At 39.2% G+C, this 23,131-nt stretch overlaps 1 protein-coding gene and 1 non-coding gene across 5 annotated transcripts in view; both read left to right on the top strand.

Annotated features, from left to right (window-relative positions):
• PARP11 (poly(ADP-ribose) polymerase family member 11) overlaps window positions 1-23,131 on the top strand; it is a 47,975-nt gene that overhangs the window by 4,509 nt on the left and 20,335 nt on the right. The window contains exons 2-4 of one of the 4 annotated variants that reach the window (XM_066257718.1): window positions 18,023-18,133; window positions 19,728-19,856; window positions 20,663-20,783. In XM_066257718.1, the coding sequence (XP_066113815.1) occupies window positions 19,731-19,856; window positions 20,663-20,783 (247 nt within the window). In that variant the 5' untranslated portion in view covers window positions 18,023-18,133; window positions 19,728-19,730. Of the gene's footprint in view, window positions 1-18,019; window positions 18,134-19,723; window positions 19,857-20,662; window positions 20,784-23,131 lie in introns of those variants that run through there. The other 3 variants (XM_066257717.1, XM_066257716.1, XM_066257719.1) reach the window with 3 other exon arrangements.
• Window positions 7,317-7,392, top strand: TRNAA-AGC (transfer RNA alanine (anticodon AGC)). The gene has a single exon. It is a non-coding gene; the product is annotated as a tRNA-Ala (tRNA).

Here is a 23,131-nt window from a genome sequence, read left to right as displayed (position 1 = left end):
CTTCCTTGGCACTATGATGCTATCCCCTTTTTCTGTCAAACTTTTTCAAAGAATAGTCTCACATTTTTTTATTGTTCTTACTTGTACCTCAATTTCTCCAGCCCCACTTCTGCCTTTAACCCTTACTTGCTAGGAGGTCACTAGAAACTTTAGAATCACTACATACAGTGGCAGCCTTTATGCCTTCAGCCTCTTCTGCTTTTCTGTAACGTTAGTGCCGTGACGGTCATTTCCCATCACTTTCGTTTGGTTTTGCTGAGACTAGATTCCTTTGGATCTCTCCTTTCTATGACTTATTGTGGGATCAGTCTTGACTTAGTTGCACTTTTTTTTTTTTTTGTATTTTTCTGAAGCTGGAAAGGGGAGAGACAGTCAGACAGACTCCCACATGCGCCCGACCGGGATCCACCTGGCACACCCACCAGGGGCGATGCTCTGCCCCTCCAGGGCATCACTCTGCCGCGACCAGAGCCATCCCCAGCGCCCAGGCCATCTTTGCTCCAATGGAGCCTTGGCTGCGGGAGGGGAAGAGAGAGATAGAGAGGAAGGAGGGGGGGGGTGGAGAAGCAAATGGGTGCTTCTCCTATGTGCCCTGGCTGGGAATCGAACCCGGGTCCCCCGCACGCCAGGCCGACGCTCTACCGCTGAGCCAACCGCCCAGGGCCGTACTGTCTTCTTTTACCCCTGAAATGCGCTACCTCAACTTTTTTTCCTGTTGTTCCTCTCAGCACATTCTCTTTTGTTGAGTGCTGTGGCTTCAGATGCCACTCTGGTGAACATACCTGCTTAATGCGTGTCTTGAGCTGAGTAATGGATAGTTCTACTGGTTGCCCTTCTGATAGTTCAAAGTTATATGTCTAAGCCAGACTTACTCAGTCGTTAATTTATTATCTTACTCAGTCTATAAATATTTAGTTAAGTATCTACTACATGTAAAACACTATTTTAGACACCAGGAAGGGGGGTAGCAAACATGGATCACATCAGAGTCTGTTCCTCACAAGTCTTATATACTTTGGAGGGAGAGAGTGATGGGGGGGGGGGTGCTAGGGGTTTAGGAAGGTTTATTGAAGTAAGTTACAGTTGAGCTAGGTTTTCAAATTATGAAAGTGGTCTCATGGGAAGGTGAAAGGAAGCAAAATGATTACAGCCCAAAAAAGTGAAAGAATGACAAGTACAGTTCAGACAAAGTAGAGTGAAGTGGAGAAGATGCTTATCTGATGAATAAGTCTCAATATGAGTGTTTTCAGAGAGAGGATGAAGGGGTCTGTCTCTTCTGAGCCAGGCAGTGTATTTTATCAACTTACCTTCAGGCTGGGAGTAGGATATGTTTCTGGAAATGAAAGTTCTACAGAGACCATAATATGTATGAAGATGTGTTCTTAGGATCAACATACAATCGGGCGCATCTATTGATACCTTTATCCTGACAATCTTTGTAATTGTTCTAACAATGGAAGTATTTAGGCTAAGCTTAGAGAGTGGTGTGACATGCCGGTATGTGGTGCCTGGGGGCATTGCTAAACAAAGTATGTCCAAATTTAGGTTATCAAATGCTTCAGTGAGGTAGGAATTGATAAAATATTAGCTCTTGTGTGTAGTGACAATACTAAGGCTCAGTGTTTGGTGAACGTTCTGGATAACACAGAGCCATATTCTAACTCTAGAATTTTCTGGCTTCAGAACACAACTTTTTCTAAGTCTAACTTAGGATATAGGATTTAAGGTGAATAAAAAGGACCTGTGGAAGGAAGTCACAGAGAGTCAGAGATAAAGGAAGGATTTTCAAGCTGCAGAAAATTGTGACCTTTTTACACTGACTTCCATGTCTTTAAAACTTTTTTTTAGTGGTAAGACACCTGTACAGGAGTGGGGAAATAATGTGGCCTTCCTAGGATTGGCATGCAGCTACAACACAAGGCCAAGGAAGTAAGTCTAATAGTTTTTGGTATCAGAGAGGAAAACAGGTGAGATAAGTCTGGAGGTACATGTTTGTAATAGAGGTTTGAAAGAGTGGGGTGAAATGTTATGTTCAGTGTGACCCACCTGGCTTAACCTGGTCACGCAGTATTTTCAGCTGTTTGGCTTATACAGTTTATCTTCTAATAGATTTGCTTTTGAAATTGTGTCTGATGGCACTTATTTCTTTATTGAGCACCTACTACATGCCAATCAGTTCTAAGTTCCAGGGTTTACAGTAGTGAACAGAATAGACTAGACCCCATTACTCATTTGTTTGCTGTCTGGTGCAAGGAAGCAGACATTACACCAATAATTACACAAATAACATTTAACTACAACTGCAGTGAAAGCTCTAAAAGAAAGAGTACCATGACAGTGTATGATGGGAGGAGCTAGTGCGAGGCTGGAAGATCAGGCAAAGCCACTTTTAGGGAGATCTGAAGGATTGAGCGAGAGTTAGCCACTTAGAAGTGGAGTGGGAGGCAAAGAGGGCTATTCCAACAGCAGAAATAGTGTGAGCAAAGACCCTAAGGCACAGAGGAGTTTGGTGTTTGAGGAACAAAGAAAAGCTATGTGTGGCTGGAACACAGTGAACCAGGAGATGAGGCCAGTGGTAAGTAGGAACTAGGCCATGCCTGGCTTTGTGGCCTGTATTTAAGGTTTTGAATCTTCTTTTCAGAAGAGTTGGAAGCCATGGAAGGATTTTAAATAGGAAGTGACATGAACACATTTGTATTTTTAAAAAGATCATTCTGGCTGCCATGTGGAAAATAAGTTATGTATTAAAGAGTATGGTAGGCAGACTGTCCTCCTTATCCATATCCTCATCCCTAGAAGCTGGAAATGTGTTAGGTCAGTGGTCCCCAACCTTTTTGAGCCACGGACTGGTTTAATGTCAGAAAATATTTTCATGGACCGGCCTTTGGGGTGGGACAGATAAGTGTATCACGTGACCGAGACAAGCGTCAAAAGTGAGTCTTAGATGGATGTAACAGAGGGAATCTGGTCATTTTTAAAAAATAAAACATCGTTCAGACTTAAATATAAATAAAATGGAAATAATGCAAGTTATTTATTCTTTCTCTGCGGACCCCAAATGGCCCACGGACTGGTACCAGTCCGCAGCCTGGGGGTTGGGGACCACTGTGTTAGGTTACATAACAACAGTAGGAGAAGTGAGTCAGAGGGAGATGTAACTATGAAAGGATAGTCAGAGACATAAGGCTGCTGGCTTTGGAGATGAAATTAGGTTGCCATAAGGCAAGAAATGTGGGTAGCTTCTAGACTCTGGAAAAGCCAAGGAAATTGGCTCTGGTGAGTTGGCTCAGTGGTAGAACGTTGGCCCAGTGTGTGGATGTCCTGGGTTTGATTTCCAGTCAGGGCACACGGGAGAAGCTACCATTAGCTTCTCCACCCCTCCCCCTTCTCTCTTTTTCTCTTCTCCTTCCTCAGCCATGGCTCAATTGGCTTGAGTGAGTTGGCCTTGGTTGCTGAGGATGGCTCCATGGCCCCTACCTCAGGTGCTAAAAATGGCTCCAGTTGCAATGGAGCAATGGCCCCAGATGAGCAAAGCATTTCCCCCAGTGGGCTCGCCGTGTGGATCTGGGTCAGGGCACTTGCAGGAGTTTGTCTCTCTGCCTCACCTCCTCTCACTAAAGAGAAAAACAACAACAAAAAAGAACAAAAAAAGAAAAATCCAAGGAAAACGATTCCTCTGTACAACCTCCAGAAAGGAACCAAGTTCCCTTGATTTTAGCCCAGTGAGTCCCATATCAGACTTTTACAGGACTATAATATAATACATTCGTGTTGCTTATTTTTGTGGTAATTTGTTCCAGCAGCAGTTGAACCCTTTACGGAGGTGTGTCAGAAAGGCTTTTGGAAGACTACTTAAGAGGTTATGAGATGTTATTGGAAGACTACTTATGGCGTAGTCCAGGGTGGAGATGAAGGTGACTTGGAGTAAACAGGTAGAAGTGGAGAGAGAGCAAAGTGGATTGATTCAGGCTGCACTTCAAATGGTAAATGTTAGGCTTCTGGCACAGGCATCCGGGGACGAAATGTTTCACTGAGATGGGGAGATTGGACAAGGGGCAGAGAGAGTGAAGATCAAGAGTTTGGAGCCTACTGTGGATTTAATGTGCCTATGAGACATTCAAGTAATAAAGTCAAAGAAGCAGTTGGATAGGTGGGTCTGGAACTTAGAAGAGTAGGCTAGGTTAGAAATTGCAATTTGGGCCTCAGCTTATAGATGGCTATTAAAATCACGAGAATAAGTGATATACCTAGGATAGTGTTTCTCAAACTTTCAGCACCATTTCAAGACCACCAATTTGAAACAATAAAGCAATATTTAAAAAATTAATGGTGTTTGTTTTATCATTGAAAAGAATGGTTTTTTTCAGTCTCTTACAAAATATGCAACTAGCTGATAGGTTAAACACAACACTGATTTTTTAACACAATATTTCTACTAAATTAGGAAGCCTCATGCTACAATCATAGGTTGTCAATATTTGCAACTGGTATTTGCTGGCCATCAGATATTATAGAACATCAAGATAAAATACAGACTGGGAAATTATGGGAAGATTTCTCCCTGAAGACTATTCCCAGTGCTCTATCAATTGCCAAACTGACATGCTTATAATATTAAATATTATCATTGTAATGAATGTTTCAGCCAACCTGAATATTTGGAACATAGGAGCAAAGGTATTCTTAGTCATTCTTTTATTATTTCAGTCTCTGGAAAGTACCTGTTCATGTTTTGTTTTAACATGTGGTTGTGTTCTGTACATCTCCATTCTCTGATGACTGAAAAAAAGCATCAGATTCTGGGAAGGAATCATACTCGAGCAGTTGAGCCATAGTTGGGTGACTTTGAAAAGTCTGGTATCTTATAATCAGCATTAAAAATTGAGCTATCGTGGCCTTGAAGTAGTTGGCTCAGGTTGTTTTTAGATGCTGAATATATTTCAGCTGTACACTTACACAGGCCTCTGGAAATCAAGAAAGACTTTATTGGTATTATTAGTGTCACAAAGAAATATTTTTATCTTAGTCCTTTTTTTCAGAAACTTTTGTCAGCATTCTTTTTCCCTTGACAGCCAGTAAACTTGAGTGGGAAGAGTAATTTTGCAAACACTGCCATTTTGTCTTACAGTATATGAGAGCACATACTCTGAGTAGTCAAGATTTGCTAACATCAAATATTCATTACTTTTTTCAACACTCAATTACAATTAGGAGCATATTGTGTATTCTAATTGTTCCATGAGTGTAAGGTCTTTTAGTAATACAGTAGCACCTTTCCTTGTTATATGTGTAGCTTGTGCTCAGTTTTGAATATGTTGCACTTTTTTCAGCTTATGTCACAGCTCACAAAAATGTTGCCTAAATGAAAACTCTCAATCCCCACAATGAAAACTATCATGAGTTCTCTTTGATAAGCAGAACAAAGCATTGTTGAGTACTTCTGCCTCATTACATACTGTATGTACCAGGTAGGCCAAAAGTACTTTTACAAAAAAATTGTTTATATGGAAAGTAATACAATATTTAATAAATAACAATAATACAAGAATGCTCTGTTTCATGTACTCACAACTATAAACCTACTTTGCCCCACTTTATTTTCTTTGGTGAAGGATCTAAAATCTTTTGCACTTAAATAAAAACTGAGCTATTTATCTTTTTTTTTTTTTTTAATTTAAGTGAGCGGAAGGAAGATAGACTCTCAGATGTGCCCCAACCGAGATCCTCCTGGAAACCCCCTTCTGGGGCCAATGCTCTGCCATCTGGGGCCAATGATTGCAACCCACCTATTTTTAGTACTGGAGGCAGAGGCTCCATGGAGCCATCCTCAGCGCCCGGGGCCAATGCATTTGAACCAGTCAAGCCAGGGCTGTGGGAGAAGAAGAGAGAGGGGGAGGGGGTGGAGAAGTAGATGGTCACTTCTGTGTGCCCTGACTGGGAATCAAACTGAGACTTTCAGACACCAAGTCAATATTCTATCACTGAGCCAGCTGGCCAGAGCCAAGCCATTATATCTTAGATAAAACAAATAGCAAGATGATAAACCTAACCACATCATTAATTATCTCATAATAAATGCTCTAAACACCCCAGTTAGAAAGCAGGTTGTCAGATTGGATTCAAAAACAATACCCAACTATAAGCTGTCTACAAGAAGCACACTTTGAATATAAAGACAAAATAGGATAAAAATAAATGGGAGGAAATATAAAATGCCAGCACTAGTCAAGAGGAGGCTTGAGTGTATATTAGTGTTATAGTGGACTTCAGACATAATGATATTATCGGGGTAATGAACACCACTTCCTAATGATAAAGAGGTCAGTTAATTAGTAACAGTTACATACCTAATAAAATGAGCTTAAAAATTCATGAAGTAAAACTAATAGAACTGTAAGGAGCAATAGACAAATTCCATTGTGGTTGGAGATTTTCATTCTCAATAAATGATAGAATAGATAGATAGCAATGAGCAAGGATATAGCAGACTATTACACTAATAGCAACACTATTAACCAACTTGACCAAATTGAAATTTATAGATCATGATACCCAACAATAGCTAAATACACCTTTTTTTCAGCTACATAGAGAACATTTAACTAGACCATATTCTGTGCCATAAAACAAGTATCAGTAAATATAAAGAACCCAAGTCATAATGTGGTCAAAGTGGAATTAAATTAGAAATCAGTAGAAAAAAAGATCTGTAAAATCCCAGGATTAGATAAATGGGTAACACAGTTTAAAATAACCCATTGGTCAAAGAAAAGAGGGTTAATAGAAAGTATGAAACAACATGTCAAATTTGTTCTATGCTTCTAAAACTACTTAAAAAGAAACTTATACTGAAATTAATGCTTATATTGGAAAAGAAGAAATGTCACAAATCACTGATCACAAATTTGTCCTTAAGAAATTCTAAAAAGAGGAAATTAAACTCAATCAGGAGCAAGGAAATAAAATTTAGAGTGGAAATCTTTGAAATGAAAAACAATGGAGAAAAACCAATGAAAAAACACTGTTTTTTGAGGAGGGAGCATTAGTACTATTGATAAGCTAGACAGATCAGGAGAAAACACAGATTACCAATATTAAAAAGGAGAGCCGGACCTGTGGTGGCGCAGTGGATAAAGTGTCAACCTGGAACACTGAGGTCACTGTTTCCAAGCCACAAGCTTGCCTGGTCAAGGCACATATAAGGAGTTGATGCTTCCTGCTCCTCTCCCCTTCTCTCTTTCCCTCTCTCTCTTCCTCTCTCTCTTCCTCTCTCTTTCTCCTCTCCAAAATGAGTAAATAAAAAATATATATTAAAGGCCCTGGCCGGTTGGCTCAGTGGTAGAGCGTCGGCCTAGCGAGCGGAAGTCCCGGGTTCGATTCCCGGCCAGGGCACACAGGAGAGGCACTCATCTGCTTCTCCACCCCTCCCCCTCTCCTTCCTGTCTGTCTCTTTCTTCCCCTCCCGCAGCCGAGGCTCCATTGGAGCAAAAGATGGCCCGGGCGCTGGGGATGGCTCCTTGGCCTCTGCCCCAGGAGACAGAGCTACGCCCCGGATGGGCAGAGCATCGCCCCCTGGTGGGTGTGCCGGGTAGATCCCGGTCGGGCGCATGCGGGAGTCTGTCTGACTGCCTCCCCGTTCCCAGCTTCAGAAAAATACAAAAAAAAAAAAAAAAAAAAAAAAAAAAAAAAAAAATATATATATATATATATATATATATATATATATATATATATATATAAAGAATGAAAGAGATAACTAACTCACTACCTCACTACATATTCTACAAACATTATAGGATAATAAGGGAATGTTATGAACAATTTACTGTCAATCAGTATGACAACTTAAATGAAATGGCATAATGTTTCTAAGACACAGACTACCAAAGCAACCTCAAGAAAAATTAAATAGCATGAATATCCTAGTATCTGTTAAAGAATTTGAATTTGTAGGAAAATTCTACTCACAAAAAAAAAAAACTAGGTACAGATGGTTTCACTGGTGAATTCTAACAACCATTTAAGGAAGGGATAAAAATTCTGTGCAAACTTTTGGAAATTGAAGTCTAAGAAGTTGTCATTACCCTGATACCCAAAGAAATCAAAGATATTATAGGAAAATTAAAGACCAGTATCTCTAATGAACATAGATGCAAAAATTGTAAACAAAATTTTAGCAAATTAAATATAACAACATATAAGAAGGTTAGTGCATTATTATCAAATGATGTTTATTCAGAAATGCAAGGTTGGGTTAATACTTGAATAGCAATCAATGTAATTCACCATATAAACAAATTCAATGAAAAACATAAGATCTTTTCAATGCATGCAGAAAATCATTTGACAAAATCTGAGAAAAACTCAAAAACCTGGGAGGAGGAGAGAACTTACTCAACCTGATAAAGGAAGTGCAGGAAAGAATGAACTCAGCAGGCCTTTGTGGTTCAAACCCTGAACAGTCTCAAGAAAGCCATTTCCACGACTGTTCTTTTCTTAGCTCCAGGGAACTGAGCTCTTGAAATGGTTTGTCTAATTCAGGGGTCCCCAAACTTTTTACAAGGGGGCCAATCACGGTCCCTCAGACCGCCGGACTATAAAAAAAACTATGAACAAATCCCTATGCACACTGCACATATCTTATTTTAAAGTAAAAAAAAAAAAAAAAAACGGGAACAAATACAATATTCAGCAACAGAGTTCAGTCACACAGGTGCTAAGTGTTCACGTGACTAACTCCCAATAAAAACCCTGAACATTTGGGTCAGGTGAGCATCCCTGGTTGGCAGCACTTTGCACTAGTTGTCATACCTGGTTGCTGGAAGAATTAAGTGTGTCCTACGTGACTATACTGGGAGGGGTCACTTAAAAGCTTGTACATGTTTTCCTTCAACTTCACTCCATGATCCTTTTTCTCTTTGCTTTTTTCACTCTAAACTTTTACTGTAATAAATTTTAACCATGTGTAGAATAACATCTGATTCCTTGTGAGTCATTTTGTGAGCCTGAGGGTGATCTTGGGGACCTCTGTCACAAAGAGTATCTACAAAATACCTATATCTAACATTAAACTTTATAGTGAAAGACTGAATACTTTCAGCCTAAATTAGGAACAAGGAAATGACGCCCATTCTTTATTTGCTGTAGTGCTAGAGATTATAACCAGTGCAAGAAGGCATTACTGGGCTGTTGTGCTAGAAGAAAGAAGTAAAGCAGATAGGTAGGCAGGCAGGCAGATAGATAGATGATAGATAGGTAGATAGACAGATAGATAGATAGATAGATCTGTCTGTATATATATCTATTTACATTTATATCTATCTATAGATATATGATACCTATATAGAAAATCAAGTGGAATGTCCAAAAATGTCTTAGAACTAATAGTGAGATTTGTAAGGTTGCTGAATAAGGATTCATATACAAAAATCAGTGTATCTATATATTAACATTCAGTTAGAAATTAAAATAGTTTTATTTACAATAATATAAGAAATACGAATACTTAGGTACTAATTTTGCATAAATGATGTGCAAAATTTGTACGCTAAAATCTGTAAAATATTACTGAAAAAAGTTAAGACCTAAATAAGCCAAGAGATATACCTCATTCATAGGTTGAAATACTCAATATTGTTAAGATTCCAGTTTTCTCCAGACTGATTGCTTTGCAAATAACAATCAAAACTGAAAGGATCTGGAATAGCTAAAACAATTCTGAGAACCGAGGCAAAATTTGGAGGCTAGCACTACCTGATTTAAAGATTCAGTATGAAACTATAGTAATCAAAACAGTGTAGTAGGCCCTGGCCGGTTGGCTCAGCGGTAGAGTGTTGGCCTGGTGTGCGGGGGACCCGGGTTCGATTCCCGGCCAGGGCACATAGGAGAAGCGCCCATTTGCTTCTCCACCCCCTCCCCCTCCTTCCTCTCTGCCTCTCTCTTCCCCTCCCGCAGCCAAGGCTCCATTGGAGCAAAGATGGCCCGGGCGCTGGGGATGGCTCCTTGGCCTCTGCCCCGGGCGCTAGAGTGGCTCTGGTCGCGGCAAAGCGACGCCCCGGAGGGGCAGAGCATCGCCCCCTGGTGGGCAGAGCGTCGCCCCTGGTGGGCGTGCCGGGTGGATCCCGGTCGGGCGCATGCGGGAGTCTGTCTGACTGTCTCTCCCCATTTCCAGCTTCAGAAAAAAAAAAAAAAAATACAAAAAAACAAAAAAATAAAATAAAATCTTGTCTGCTAATTTCAATTTCTAGAAAAAACAAAAACAAAAACAAAAAAAAACAGTGTAGTATTGGTATCATAGTAAAGTGATTATTAGAACACAATAGAGAGTCAAAAGTAGACCCAGAAACAAAGACAACTTCTTTTTATAAAGGTAATATTCAATGGGGAAAAAAAGTTGTTTCAACAAATGGTGCTGGAAGAATTGAACATCTAGAGACAAAAAAAAAAAAAAAAAAAAGAACTTCAGTACATACTTTGCACCACATATATATGCAAGTTAAAAATGGATCATAGACTGCCTGACTGATGGTAGTACAGTGGATAGAGCATCGGGGATGCTGAGGCCCCAGGTTTGAAACCCCAAGGCCTCTGGCTTGAGCGCATGCTCACCAACTTGAATGCGCAGTCGCTGTGTTGAGCATGGGATCATCAACATGATCCCACAGTCAGTGACTTGAGCCCAAGGTCGCTGGCTTGAGCAAGGGGTCACTGGCTCAGCTGGAGCCCCCTGTTCAAGGCACATATGAGAAGCAATCAATGAACAACTAAGGTGCTGCAACTACGAGTTGATGCTTCTCATCTTTCTCCCTTTCCATCTTTCTTAAAAAAGAATGTAAAGAAGAAGGATCATAGACCTAAAAGCAGCTATAAATTTTGTAAATTTCTAGAAGAAAGCATAGGAGAAAACTAAATTTCTTGAAGAAAATAAGGTAAAAATCTTTGTGATATCGAATAGGCAATGATTTCTTAGATATGACTCCAGAACCATGATCCATAAAAGAAAAAAATTGATAAATTGGACTTCATCAAAATTAAAAATATTGATACAGCATAGAAAAGACAGTGAATATTATTGTAATAACTATGTATGGTTCCAGCTGGGTACTGAAAATGTCAAGGGGAACGCTTGTATATGATTGTCTAATCACTATGCTGTACACCTGAAACTAATACAAAATAATACTGACTGTAAACTATAAATGAAAAATAAAAAGTAAAACCATTTGCTGTTCAAAACATACTGTTAAGAGAATGGAGAGCTAAGCCACAGACTGGAGCCGATTTTTGTAAAGAATATAGACTGCTCACAAATATTAGGGGATATTTCAAAATGAATATGAAGCAATAAAAAAAGAAGCATTGATTTTTTTAAATTAAATAAGATCAGAAAAGCAGATGACAAGTCAAAGTTGTTTGATTATGCAAATGAGATACAAACCCAACTTTTATTTCATTGGTGAAAGTACACGATATAAAAGGCTGAAAGTATTGTAGTATCTGCATGTTCCCTGATCCTGTAATTTTTGTGAGCAGTGTATCTGAAAAAGGGTATACATGTATATTAAGAACTCAAAAATTTACAGGTTGTTGTAGGAAAGAAATGAAGTGAATGGCATATAGTAAGCATGAACATAAATGGCACTTGAGTTTATCTTAGGACACAGTATCTGTAGGCTGTGAAAAATGCCTGTGCAGGCAAGCGGTCCTATTCTGGGTTATAGGTGCATCGACAGGCTGAACAAAGGAAGTAGTGGGAAGGAGGGGGCCTTGCAGGTGGGAGGAACAACACTGGCAAAGCAAAGGAATAATGGTGTAATAAAAGGGAGCCTATTAGCCCAGATTTACAAAAACACACTTGCAAACAATCTTTATTTCGCACAGGCAAATCCCAAGAAAAAAGAAGAGATTCTTTTAAAGTCAGCTTTGAGGCATTACTTTTTATGTTTACCATTCCTATTGCCAGAAGCCTGATTAATTTGGAAGTACACGCGGTTTTCTCAGTTGTTAATCAGAGAGGCGTGAAACTGTCAGGTTTCAAGTATCACTGGGGTCAGTGGAAATTTTAGGCACTGCAACTTTGAGGGCCTCTCTAAAACCATGAAATTTTCAAGTTCTTTTTTACATATACCAAATAAGGAACCCTATTAACTACAGAACCAGCTATTAACAGCAATACTTACAGAAGGGGGGGGGCAGAATTGAGGAACAGAACCGCTTAAACATTAATACGCTATCTCCAAAGGAGAAGGAGAAGGAACATAGGACATATTGCATTAATTGAATACACCTATACAGTGTTAGTCCAGTTTTTTTGTTTTTTATTACATCCTAAATTAAGTGTTTAATTATCTGGAATATATTGATGAGTCTGGGTATAGGTAAAGGGAACTTAAAATGGTGAGCCTTACAATAATGGAATTATACCCCAAAATTGCTCCTTACTGGTGCCTGCAATAATCACTAATCACTCTTTTGACTTGAGATTTTGATGGTCCCTCTAAGTGGCTAATAGCTTTAGGAGGGATAATATAAATATAATATTAAGCTATGAAGTGTTGTTAAACCTTGGGTGAGAATTAATTGATCAGATCCTTTCCAAAATCAAACAAACAAACTTTAAACTCTATAAAAAGAAAACCCAATAAAAAAATGAGCTAAAGAGCCCGACCTGTGGTGGTGCAGTGGATCAAGTGTGGACCTGGAACACTGAGGTCATTGGTTCAAAACCCTGGGCTTGCCTGGTCAAGGCATGTGTGGGAGGTGACGCTTCCTGCTCCTCCCCTCTTCTCTCTCTCTCTCTCTCTCTCTCTCTCTCTCTCTCTCTCTCTCCTCTAAAATGAATAATAAAAATAATTAAAAAAAATGAGCTAAAGATTTGAACAGACACTGTACCAAAGAAGACAAATAGAAAATAAGTACATGAAAAGATGCTCAACATCATTATTCATTAGGGAAATGTTAATTAAAACTGCAATGAGATACCACTACATATCTATCTATTAGATTGACTAATATTTAAAAGTCTGACCATACAAAGTCTTGGTGAGGATGTGGAGCAACTAAAACTTATACACTGAAGATGAGAATGTAAAATGGTGCATCTTTTTAAATGGTACAGCTTTTTTTAAAGTTTAGCTATTTTTTAGAAATTTAAGCACATACCTATTATATGATCCAGCTATTGAACTCTTAGGTATTTTACCCAAGAGAAAAGAAAGTATATATTTATACAAAGACTTGTACATAAAAGTTATAGCAACCTTATTTGTAATAGTAAAACCTGGAAATAACGCAGGTGTTCGTTCATCAACAGGTAAAGGGACAAACTGTGATAGCCATATAATGGGCTACTGCAGTACAAAGGAATCAACTCGATATACACAATAGCATGGATGAATCTTAAAATAATCATATTGACTAAAAGAAGTCAGACAAAAAAGGGTACATACTATATGACTCCACAAACATAAATCTTTAGAAGAGGCAAGCTATAATGATGGCAGGTTTGTGGTTGCCTGGAAGCAGGGGAGGGACATAAAGAAACTTTTTGGGGTGATACATATGTTCATCATCATATGGTGATAGTTTTATGAGTGTATACATATGTCAAAACTTACGAAATGTTCACTTTAACTGCAGTTTATTGTTTGTCAATTATAGCTCAATAATGTTTAAATATTGTTTTTTATTATTTTCTAAAAAAAACAAATCTAGAAAGTCAAACTGCAAACCCCCCCATGGTGTTTGGTGCTAAATAACACTGTGGTCTCAAATGAAGGCCCATTCCTGGCAGGATAGGAGTAGATGAGGGAATTTAGGAGACTTGACTTTTGCTTTCCTAGAGATTTTACTTAGCTATCATCCTTATTTATATAAAAAGAAAAACCTTTCAAGGCATTATCTATAATTCCTTATGAATTTATCCACTATCTCTGTTCAGGCTTCTAACCTCAGTACAGGGGTTCCAGTGGCCATCCCTCACCCTGTCTCTTTGGGCCACCATATGCACACTCTTCTCACAGGACAACAGACTTCTCAGCCCTCCCTCTGTTGGAGCCCAGGATAAGTGGCTGTGAATGAGATTTTCTGCCTTGGCCCTTTAAGAGGATGCCTTCATCTCTGAGCTTTCTGGTCACTTTCTTGCTAACAGAAACCTTACCTCTTTTCACCACCACATGCTGTCTAGGCTGGGGCATAGGCCTGGGACTTAGGACCCTCACCTCTCAGGGAAACTCCAGTGGCTGCTAGCTCCTAGGAGTGGGGGCAGCCTTTTTCACATCTCTACCTTTCCTATCAGTCTTGACATGACTTCTTCTGTGACTCCTTGGTTATAAACTCCTCTTCATTTAATCCTAAATTGGTTTTTCAGGGTGATTGTTCTTAAATTTAGTTATAACTTCAGGTTGGTCCTGGGAGAGGACAAGTGGAACACCCCTCCGCCTACTCTGTTGCCATCTTGGAATCTATAATCTTATTTATTTTTATTTTTATTTTTATTTTTTGTATTTTTCTGAAGTTGGAAACGGGGAGGCAGTCAGACAGACTCCCGCATGCGCCTGACCGGGATCCACCCGGCATGCCCACAAGGGGGCGATGCTCTGCCCATCCGGGGCCTCGCTCTGTTGCAACCAGAGCCACTCTAGCGCCTGGGGCAGAGGCCACAGAGCCATCCCCAGAGCCCGGGCCAACCCTGCTCCAATGGAGCCTTGGCTGCGGGAGGGAAAGAGAGAGACAGAGAGGAAGGAGAGGGGGAGGGGTGGAGAAGCAGATGGGCGCCTCTCCTGTGTGCCCTGGCCGGGAATCAAACCCGGGACTCCTGCACACCAGGCCGACGCTCTACCACTGAGCCAACCGGCCAGGGCCTATAATCTTATTTTTTAATATTGGCATTTACACTATAAATTTTCCCCTGAGGACTGCTTTAGCTGCAACCTATAAATTTTGATGTGCTGTGTTTTAATATTCATTAATCTCAACATACTATTAAATTACCCTTGTGATTTATTTTTTGACTCATTGGTTATTTAGTAGTGTGTTGATTAATTTCCCATATTTGTGAATTTTCTGTTTTATTGTTACAGATTTATACTTCCATTTTTACTAGAAAGCATACTTTGTATAATTCCATTTCTTTTATTTTCTTTTTTAATTCCATTCCTTTTAAGTTTAACAAAACTTTATGGCATATGGTAATGTGCCATGGTTGATTATAATTCCAGGAGGGCTCTTGGCTATCCCTTGTTCTCTGCATTAAATTTCCACTTGCTCTGCTATTCTGCTGGTATCAGAGCTTCAGGCCTCCTACAAATTGTTTTTCTTGAGATTTTCATTTTTTTGCTAATGGTCTTTGGCACAAGATTCTCTACCTTCTGTTTCAAATAAAGTCAATTCCCTCACATAGAGATGTGGAGCTTTGTCCTTGTGGTGTGCCATTCCTCTGAATAGAACCCCTGTGTCACTGTACCTGGAGCTGAGACTAGGGACCCGCGTTTCCCAGAGTAACACCCACTCTCTGAGTGGGCACTGGGTGGGAGGGGTGGTGGCATCCCCTGGTCTTCTTTACTTACTCCTCCTGGCATGAAACTTCTACCCTATGAGCAAACTGGGGTGGTAGCAATCAGGACCCAATATTCTTTGCCTGCTGTGCCTGAAGTAGAGTTTCCACCAAATGAGTGAGGGCTGGATGGAGGATAGGAAACCTGGGCTCTGTGTACCTTTCCCAGAGTAGACCTCTGCACCTCCTGGTGAAGGGGATGAGGACCACCAGCAGCTTATCACCAGGGTGAAACTAGCTCCACACTGGGAGCTGGAAGGAAAAGGAGTGACTGCCTTCTTTGCTGCACGTGCCAGGGGTAGAGCTTCTGTAACAGAGCTGGTGGAGTGGGGGTAGTAGAACAGATCTTGGCTCAAATGCCACAGTCTCTTGCCTGTTCTGAGACTTAGTAGATTTTCTTGAATAAATGTTTCTCCATTTGCTGTATGCCCTTAGGGCAATTTCCAGAGACTTAATTTTGTAAAAGTAATGTTTATCAGTTAAACTGCACTTTTGCTGGGAAAAGGGTCCACTGATCTCTGTACTCTGTCATTCCAAATGTTCCACCCTATTTTTAAGCTTTCAGTATCAAGTTTTGGACCTTTTTCTTATAAGAGACAAGAAAGTTTTCATTAACAAATATATTTCCTTGAGGTATTATGTTTAAGCTAAGAAAATAAATTATATTTTGTGTATTATAATAAACTTATCAGAAAGCTTTTAACCAGTTTGGAAGGTGGCAGTATGTTTTCTCCTCTAGACCAGAATTTTATGTTAAACTCATTTTCCACATAGCCTTTCAATTTGATGATCTAGACCAGTGGTAGTCAACCTGATCCCTACCGCCCACTAGTGGGCGTTCCAGCTTTCATGGTGGGCAATAGCGGAGCAACCAAAGTATAAATAAAAAGATAGATTTAACTATAGTAAGTTGTTTTATAAAGAATTATTCTGCCAAACAGTGCAAATATGACATAAAGTACTTGGTAAATAATTATTATTATATGCTTTAACTTGCTGTAACTCTGCTTTATAAATTTTATAAAGTAAAGTTACTTCCCTACTTTATAAATCACCATTACTGTGGAACCCGTGAGTGGTTAGAAAATTTTACTACTAACAGAGATACAAAAGTGGGCGGTAGGTATAAAAAGGTTGACTACCCCTGATCTAGACAGTCTATCCTTAGACCCCATAAATATTCAATATTACCTTTGGAGTAGATATCATTATACACAGTTTCCACCGGCATACTCATTGCACTTGAGAATTTACAAAATGATTTTTCACTTTGTATTAGCTCTTTTTCTTCACATTCTGATGTGAAGGAAGTATTAATATCTGCCGGTAAAAAACTGAAAATCAAGGCAAAGTATGTATGACATTGAGGCTGAAATAATTCATTCAACTGACATACTCTATGACAGACAATATGCATACATTCTTTTTATTGCCTGTATAAATGTGTTCTAACCTAGATCCATTATTACCATGGTTATAGCATTTTAAAGTTATTAATTTAAACTTGACTTACTATATTAGCCTACTTTTGTAGAATAGTCATTTCTTTGGAGGGAATATTTGTTGTGGAAAACTGTATGATTTAGTCTTATAAATCAAGTCTGGAAAGAAAGCCATAGCATCGTTGAAGCAAAACAATCAGATTGAGTCTGGGCAGCAGAGGAAAGAGGAACAACTGTGTATGAAGACAGGTGAGGGTGGTGGCAGCAAGGAGGGGCTGACACTCAGAAGGCCTTGGGTGTTTCTTTCTTCTTCTTTGTACTCTAACTCCATGAGTCTAGATAAAATAATCATATTTCCTCTGCTTTGGGTTTTTCCTAACTGTAATTGAAGAATAATGACTTCTCCTGCATATTGGGTTATGGAGGAAAAAATAAGTGTATTGATAAAGAATTTTATAAAATTTGAAGTGCTTTAGGAATACAGTCGTACCTGTGTATAGTGCTGCCCTTTTTAAAACAGAGATAAATTTAAGTCTGTCCTAGGTCCTGCCCAAAGCATTGATGACAGGAAGTTCTGAAAACTCTTTGGTAAAACACTTTCACTTGTAACCTGTCTTAAAGTGTGATCTTGGGGACAATGTGACGAGGCAAAGCAGACATGTTGCCTATATACTGTATACATGCAACATGCTATATTTTTTTAAGTTCTCTTTTCTAGTGGAGAAAAGATAAAACTCATAAGCCAAACATTACTTTCAAACTCATTTTTCCAAATTTTTTTTATTATCTTTAGAAGGAGAACTAAAGTTAGGTCCCGCTAGCTTACTTTCCTCTCACAGTAAAATAACCAAATGGTGTGAATGTTAATAGAAGGAAGAGCAGAAGTGGTGAATAGTTAACCTGTACAAGTGATCCTAAATTTTAAATCATTGCCCTTATTATCAGGTTAGAATATATAAGGTAATTTAGTGGGTCCCACACCTGAAGCTCTTAATCCTAGGGTGTTCTGTTTTTCATTCCTTAGCAGCCAGTCAACTTTAAAACATGAAGAAAAATCCAGAAAATAATCATAAAGCATTTCTTGGAGAGAGATTCAAAACACGAATAAAAAATAGCAAGCCCCCTTCACTGAGCTCAGGTACTGTACTGGGTACTTTACAGCCTTGTCTCATTCCTTTCTAACAACAACCCCGTGAGGAAGGAGCCCTTGATCTACATTTTCTGAAGAGAAAACTGTGGCCTAGAGAAGGTACTGGAGTCTTATCCCAGGTTACACAGCTTCTGGAAACAGGATGGACATTTAAAATAATGAAGTCAAAAACAAATATTTTCAAAATTACTCAAGTAGTACATATTCTTTGTAAAAACATCAAATATCAATATATTGGAACTAAAATTGTTTTCAAAATCACCAATAACTATATATTTTTGTGTGTATCATTACATATATGCACACATAGGGAGAGAGGGAGGGAGGAAAGGGGAGAGAGAGAGAAATCTGAAAGACAGATAGTAAGTTGATGCATTGGTTAACCCTGGAGAACGAAGGTGAGAAGGTACCAGAAATAGAAGTATTGAGGTGATGGTCAAAAAAGTCTTTAGTGTTAGCTTGTGGAGCATGTTTTCATATATTAGTTGTATAAATTTAAACTAGTAATTAAAAAATCCTTTTAAAAATGGAGCCAGAAAGCAACATTCCAGATAAATAAAGTTTTATCTTCTTTGACTAACTTCTTTGTACCTTTTCTGGTGACTTCCTCTTTAACACAATCTCCACCCAAGAATGTTTTAAAACTTTTCAGATATTGTGTACATGAGTTAGTTGATATAGTGAAGATTATAACATCATTAATAATGAAGTATAAGGCACTATACCGTGGTGGTTAAGTGCACAGACCCTGAATCCAGACTGCCTGGGTTTGAATCCTGGCTTCCTCATTGTAAGACCCCTCTGTGCCTCAGTTTCCTCATTTGTAAATTTGAGATAATAGTACCTATATAATAGGGTTGTTGTGAGGATTAAATGAGTTATTAATCTGTACAGTACTTAGAACAGTGGTTGGTACATAGTAAGAGCCATATAAGGGTTATTATTACTATTATCCTAAGACTCAGAAAAAACTATGATAAATTTTTATATATCCAGCCAGACTGTCTGTGTATGTCTATGTACATATATATTACATGTACATAGACATACATATACATACCCATTCATATAGTAGTATTTTTTAATCAAAATTGAATTATACTGTTTCTATTGTACCCTTCTTTATACTGGACACTATATATTATAAACCTCTTTCCATGCCATTAAATGAAATAATAAATGTTTAAAACAAAAATCAGATGTATTTGGTCTTACTTAGTTGTGATAGCATGGATCCTTTTGACCAAATACATGAATAAATATATGATCCATCAGAAATTTTGGGGCATGATACTGAGACTCTGGAGTATAGATTTTGATGCAGTTTACTTAAATAGTCAAATGAGCATTGATATATCCTACTCAAGTGCATCATTATTTGTTTTATTTGTTAGGCAGTGATATTCAACATTTTAAAGTGTTTATCTTCAGAGCTAATATACAACACAGAATGCTACTTTTGAAGTGTCATGGGGGAAGGACACTCGGAATATAGTTCTTTGTAAGAAGAAAAATGATGTGTAAAAAGTGCATTGGTTATTAGGAAAAACATTTCTTCCTTCACCTCTTTCTGCCTTTTCAGGAGATGTTGCACAAAGGAGAAGAATTCCTACCTAAAACATCAGGTAGTGAGATGGACGAGATGGACACGTCGGATACCCAGTGGGGCTGGTTTTACTTGGCAGAGTGCGGGAAGTGGCACATGTTTCAGGTACCTCCTTTCCCTGAAGGTAGCAGAAGGGAGTTAGATCCACTGAGCATCAGCTGATAGAGAATACGAGTGTGAGTGAACCTGAAAGAAGTCAAACCCTGAGGAAATCAGATAGCATAACTAAAAGGAAGATTAGAAGTTCTAGTCCTTTTCCTTTTCTCTTCCCAGGTTTTCACAATATTTTATTTAGAAGAAACAGTCTGTGTTTACTGTGTATACAGAAAGCAATTATGACTGAGAGTTGCACGGTGTCAGTACATCTGAGCAACTCCAGGTTTGATTTGGTGGGCAGAGAAAGGGAAGAGAACAGCCTGTATTAAACACCTCCTGTACACCAGGTATTGTGTTAGGTGTTGTATGTATGTTTTCTCCTTTATCCGCACAACAACTCTGAAGCAGATGCTAACACTCCGTCTTGCAGTCAAAGAAAGTAAAGCTCAGAAAAGTTCATGTAATGTGTCCAGAGTTACACAGCTAGTTAATGGTTAAAGCTTGTAGTCTTTTTTACTTACAAAGCCACTTAAAGAAGATTTAATTTTTGAGCCACTAGGAAGTATAATTATTGTCATAATTTGTGAAAATTGTAATAATTTCAGAAACAGCAATATAACCAGTTTTAAAGTTTCTTTGCTGGAAATCCTTAAATTATTTGTAACATGCTGGCTTAGTGTAGAGGAATTAGAACAGGTGATTAGCCAAGGTTCCCTTGTTGCACCATCCTTGTCTCTGTGACCACAGTAGCACCTCTGTGGCCAAGCCATTAATGTGAACAGCTGGTAAATGAAACTTTCTGGTTTGTCTTAAAGCCGGATACCAACATTCAGTGTTCAGTTAGCAGTGAAGATATCGAAAAAAGCTTCAAAACAAACCCTTGTGGCTCCATTTCTTTTACTACTTCCAAATTCAGCTACAAGATAGACTTTGCAGGTATGTTTTTATTTTTCCCTAACAGTTGTGTGTTTTTAGTATACTGATATGGTAAAAATCTACAGTTCTAAAGATCAGGAATAGTTAATACATTTGTAAACAGGGAAGTAGATTCATTTTGTAATGCATAAACATATCTCTATAACAATTCAAGATGTAAAATCTTCTTGAGCAACACTGTCTTTTATAAAGGAGTGTTTGTATGCATCCAGATACTATTGTACATGGGGATCGTCATATGCCATGTGATGCTTCTCTTCGAAGGAAAACAACACTGCAAGCTATTGTTTTACTCATCGTCCCACCAGTCTTTTGAAATAGATAGGAACCTTTTTGTTTTAAGAATCAATCTGAGAGGTGAAGTGACAAAGTCAGTGGTGGTTTTAAGACTGAAGTTCAGATGAATGATGCACCTCTTGGTGTCTTTGCCAGAAAACTATTTTTTTTAGTGGACACTGGCTTCTGCCATTTTCTGATTTCACTGGCTCTTTGACAGATTAGCCAGCTAACCTGAAAATCAGCTGCACTTTGGGTTTCATTCATGATATATGGGCATAATTTTGGGTTTCCCATTAAAAGCCTATTGAGTTCAACCCCTTTGCTTTCAAGCTGCTGTAGTCCCACCTGTTTGCTGCTTAGAGGCAAATAAAACCTGATTGGGGAAGCTTTCTTAATAAAAGTACATTTTGGTTGCTATACAGCTCAGTCTTCTGACTGTTCTTCCCAGTTTCTGTGAGTAGTGAGTAGTAACAGTATCTTTATGACTGTTAATAGTGTTGTTAGAGGGTCAGGTGGTAAAACCTTAGAAAGTTTCCTTGGATTAGCCAAGGCCCAGACACGGTGAAGGGGATTTATCCAGTAAAAGGTTGATGCAACCAAATCTCTAATGATTACTATTCCCCCAAAGGTTTTTTAAAATTATTATTAAGAATTAAAACCAGGCCCTGGCCTGTTGGCTTAGTGGTAGAGCGTCAGCCTGGTGTGTGGAAGTCCTGGGTTTGATTCCCGGCAAGGGCACAGAAGTGCCCATCTGCTTCTCTACCCTGCCCCTTCTCCTTCCTCTCTGTCTCTCTCTTCCCCTCCCGCAGCCAAGGCTCCATGGGAGCCAAGTTGGCCCAGGCACTGAGGATGGCTCTGTGGCCTCTGCCTCAGGTGCTAGAATGGCTCCAGCCACAACAGAGCAATGCCCCAGATGGGCAGAGTATTGCCCCCTGGTGGGCATGCCAGGTGGGTCCCGGTTGGGCGTATGCGGAAGTCTGTCTGCCTGCCCTCCCCCCCCCCCCTGCTTCCCACTTCAGAAAAATACAAAAAAAAATTTAAAACCATTAGATTCTTCTTTCTGGATAACTATGATGTATTTATGACATTAGACAAATAGGCTGCCTGCCTTTAAGGGGTTCTGAGACAGAGGTATCTGGCAGGCATTTTATTCTTGTATGCAAGGGCCAGTTAAAGCAATAGTGAGACATAATAATATGCACAGACATCAGATTCATGTAAAAAGAAGATGAAGTTTCTCAAAGCATTTGGTAGATAATGCAAGTAAGCTCCATGTTTCTGAAAGAATATTTTCTAGTAAACTGTATTTTTTGGAAGCTTTCGGACAATGCAACTTATTACAACTTTTAAACATCAAGTAAGAGTCATATATAATAACTTCAGTTCCCCAACCATCTAAATCAGGGGTCCCCAAAATTTTTACGCAGGGGGCCAGTTCACTGTCCCTCAGACTGTTGGAGGGCCGGACTATAAAAAAAACTATGAACAAATCCCTATGCACACTGCACATACCTTATTTTAAAGTAAAAAAACAAAACGGGAACAAATACAATATTTAAAATAAAGAAAAAGTAAATTTAAATCAACAAACTGACCAATATTTCAATGGGAACTATGGGCCTGCTTTTGGCTAATGAGATGGTCAATGTCCAGTTCCATATTTGTCTCTGCTAGCCGTAACAAGTGATATGACACGCTTCCGGAGCCATGAGGTGTGCATCCCACCACATACAGTACTCCTCTCAATGACCACCAATGAAAGAGGTGCCCCTTCCAGAAGTGCGGCGGGGGCCAGATAAATGGCCTCAGGGAGGCGCATGCGGCCCACGGGCCGTAGTTTGGGGACCCCTGATCTAAATAATAATACTGTTTCAAAAGTATAGGTATTAGCATTTCATATGTACCATTTGCAAAATTGGCACCAACCATTCTGCCACAAGCCAACACAAGTTCTCTCTATCAAAATGGTGAAAAGTAAACTCAGAATGAGGTGGCATAAGCAGAAGACAACGCAGGTTTTTCTCTGTGTGCTGAGACCTTGCTCTCCCCTGCACAACGGCGATGCCAGT

The sequence above is a fragment of the Saccopteryx bilineata genome, chromosome 2 (assembly GCF_036850765.1).
Source record: "Saccopteryx bilineata isolate mSacBil1 chromosome 2, mSacBil1_pri_phased_curated, whole genome shotgun sequence".
NCBI classification, from domain to species: domain Eukaryota; kingdom Metazoa; phylum Chordata; class Mammalia; order Chiroptera; family Emballonuridae; genus Saccopteryx; species Saccopteryx bilineata.
The sequence above is the reverse complement of the archived record's forward strand: the minus strand, read 5'-3'. Positions and strand labels throughout refer to the sequence as shown.